Source organism: Peromyscus eremicus, chromosome 1 (genome assembly GCF_949786415.1).
Source record: "Peromyscus eremicus chromosome 1, PerEre_H2_v1, whole genome shotgun sequence".
NCBI classification, from domain to species: Eukaryota; Metazoa; Chordata; class Mammalia; order Rodentia; family Cricetidae; genus Peromyscus; species Peromyscus eremicus.
Window position 1 is genome coordinate 97,034,416 of NC_081416.1, and position 3,327 is coordinate 97,037,742.

General features: G+C 34.7%; 1 protein-coding gene across 1 annotated transcript; it reads right to left on the reverse strand.

Moving 5' to 3' along the window:
- Nucleotides 1-885: 885 nt before the first annotated feature.
- On the reverse strand, nucleotides 886-1,845 carry LOC131901540 (olfactory receptor 51F1-like). The gene has a single exon (XM_059252659.1). It carries the CDS (start codon nucleotides 1,843-1,845, stop codon nucleotides 886-888), a length of 960 nt encoding a protein of 319 aa, XP_059108642.1.
- Nucleotides 1,846-3,327: the final 1,482 nt, after the last annotated feature.

Sequence of the window (3,327 nt, forward strand, 5' to 3'; positions counted from 1 at the left end):
TGTGCTGATGATCCAAGTATCTTGGGGGAAAGTCATCTTTTAATCAGTCCATAGTTGGATATACAAAATGGGTTTGCAAGCTAATGTGCACTGGATCCATCACACTGGTGTCAAAGTTTTTGTGAGATGCGTGTGACATCCATCGTATATGTCAATTATGTTGTTTGTATCTCTAATTTCCTTCATAAAACAGAGAGTTTAGGCTTTTTGCTGTCTCCTAAATCAAAAAAGTTTCCTGAATCAGTTTTTAGGAAACCAATATGTTGTGTCTGGCTTTGTATAAATTACTTATCAGCAGAGAATCAACCTCGACTTTAGCTTATTGGTTGGTAAGGAAGTCACATAAGTCATTTATGACATTCATAGACTATGAAATTTTATTGAATTTAGTATGAGTATGTTCACTTTGCTTTGATTTTCTTATGATCCAGATAATATGAATTATACTAAATTTTTAATGAACCATTGTTCATTATATAAATTTTCATAACATAAATTTATTAATAAATCATTAAGAAACAAAGCAACAACCTCTGCTCTAAGATACCTTGCATTTTACTTGATGATCTCTTCTAGATACTGATTTCTATTTCATTTATCAAATAAAGAATTATGTATCCCCAATTCCCCAAACTTTTCTTTTGACTGTCACTTGATAATGACTTGTCTGAACTATTTATTCTCATCATTTATATTTTATATTGCTGTGAATGCAATAAAGTAAAACTTGTATTTTAAACATAAAACACCTAAATATTCACTAAACATTGTTAAATAAATTAAAATCTTGAAAACTCACATATATAATGGGGAATCTCCAACCACAGTTGTTTTTGCAGCAAGAAAATCACACCAGGTTTTTCAGAAGTAAAGGGTAATCTCTGTTTATTTTGCAAGGAGCAAACTAAGGATAGCCTTTCTGATTTGTTTTGTTTTTACACTATAGATGATGGGGTTGATCACAGGGGGTAAAAGAAGGTAAACGTTGGCCATCATTGAATGGACTACTTTGGGGGCTGACCGACCATAGCGATGCACTAGGGACAGGCTAAACATGGGGATGTACAAAATAGCCACTGCTCCAATGTGGGACACGCAGGTGCTGAAGACCTTGTACCGTTCTACAGAGGAGGCAATAGTGAGGACAGAGCGAATGATCAATACGTAAGACAAGACAATGCATGGAGTATCTGCCCCTGTGGTCAGAATGAGACCAACTAATCCACATATGCTGTTGGCCCGAGTGTCTGAACATGCTAACTTAAACACATCTGGATAATAACAGTAGGAATGGGAGAGGGTATTCACTTTACAGAAAGAAACAGGCTTAAGGAGCAAAAGTAGGGGAATTATTAATACTACAGTGCGCATAATCACTAGGAAACCCATCTGAATGATTCTAGAATTAGTAAGAATTGTAGTGTATCTAAGAGGATTACAGATTGCTACATAACGGTCAAAAGCCATAGCCACTAGCACCCCAGATTCTATACAAGTGAACCCATGAAGAAAAAACATCTGAACAATGCACAAATCTAGACTGATTTCATTTGCATGAAACCACAGGATCCTCAAGGTGGTTGTCATTGTAGAAATAGTCAAACCCAGGTCAGTGGCTGAGAGCATGGAGAGGAAATAGTACATAGGTTCATGCAGACTATGCTGAGTCACAATGATAAAGAGGATCATGCTGTTCCCAGAGAGGGCGGTGGCATAAAGACAACAAAAGGGGATGGAGATCCAGGCATGAGCAGACTCTAGACCCGGGATACCAGTCAACAAGAAGGTTGGTAATTTCGATGTGAAGTTGATCAGGAATTCTGTGTTGTCCTGCATTTGTAGCATTTGCTTTTACAATGCTCACATCCTAAGAAGCAACAAATGGTATTGTCATAAAAAAGTATTTAAACAATATTCTGGTAAAAATAACTACTCTAGGAAATAAATTACTTTATCCAGAAAACTAAAACTTATTAATCTACAGTTGTAGAGGTATTTAGGAAAAACAATGGTGTTTTATCCTTAAGTCAAGAAAATATGTTCACACAATTTTGCACATTTATATATTTATTTTTGTGTTCATAGATTTTAAGTCCCAACAGATTGTGTGCATAGATAGTCACTTCTAGGAATGTAGGAAATTGGAATGTTTCAATGTGGGAGACTCAGTTCCTAGAACACAGTAAAACAAATGCATTGGACTTTGAATATTCTGTTTAAAGTGATCAAGAGAAACCTACTTAAAGATGTTCATACATTTGAAATGCATGTGTGACACTCCAGAAATAGATCTCTAGAAATAGATCATTTTAATCCCACAGAATAGATGAGCAGGCAAAAAGAGTGGGCTACTAAAAGAAAAATAATGAAGACAGAGTGTTGTGGAAGTTTAAGGGAAGGATTATCTCTCCTAAGCCATGGGGATCCTGAATGCTTTATGAAAACCATAAAAACAAAGAGACCCTGTTTCCCCATGTATATGATGATAACAGAGATGAACTGTTTGAGCAGCCAAGTTTAGTGAGTATTAAAACATTCAAATGCAGTTCAGAGTATGTTAGTGATCTTGAAAAAAGCAGGTGCACTTGCTAACTGAAACTGACACTCTACAGCAGTGGCTTAGAGAGTGGGTGTAGAAATGTGTTGGTACAGTTAATTTCATTTTTAGAAGTGTAACAGTTAAGGCATTGCTAGAAACAGATTGTTACTCATGGAGGCTGAAAAGGATATGAATGTATTATGAAAAAGGGAGAATTTAGATAAACATACAAATTTATAAACTGTGGTTATAGATACAATAGACAATGATGCATTTTACATAAAGAATGAGCAAATTCAGTAGATACATAAAAATCTGAAAGCATCATATGATTGAAAACAGTACAAGAGAGTAATTAGATTCCAGGAAGATGAGGTTAGCATTTTCATTGCTATAGTGTGTCAGGTAGATAGATTGATGGAAAAATCATGCCAGGGTGTTTTCTCAGGGAATTATGATGGTTACATTGTCTCCTTTCCCAAAAGTATGGAGTGATGGATATTAGCTTAAGGACAAGGAAGAAGATAGAACTAGACAGGCAGATGATTCTACAGGCATAAGTGTTATGTATCCCTGTTCATTTAAATTTATAAATCACATAATTCATTTATAAGATCACTAAAAATCAAATTATAGCACTATTATTTACCGAGTTAAGGTTTTCAGTCAAATTTAGCATGAAATTTGCTTTACACTAATAAATATCTTGTAATGTGTTTTTAATTTATCATTCTTCTAATGCTGTTTTTCTTTTTGTTTAATCTCTAATTTCATGAGTTTCAACTATC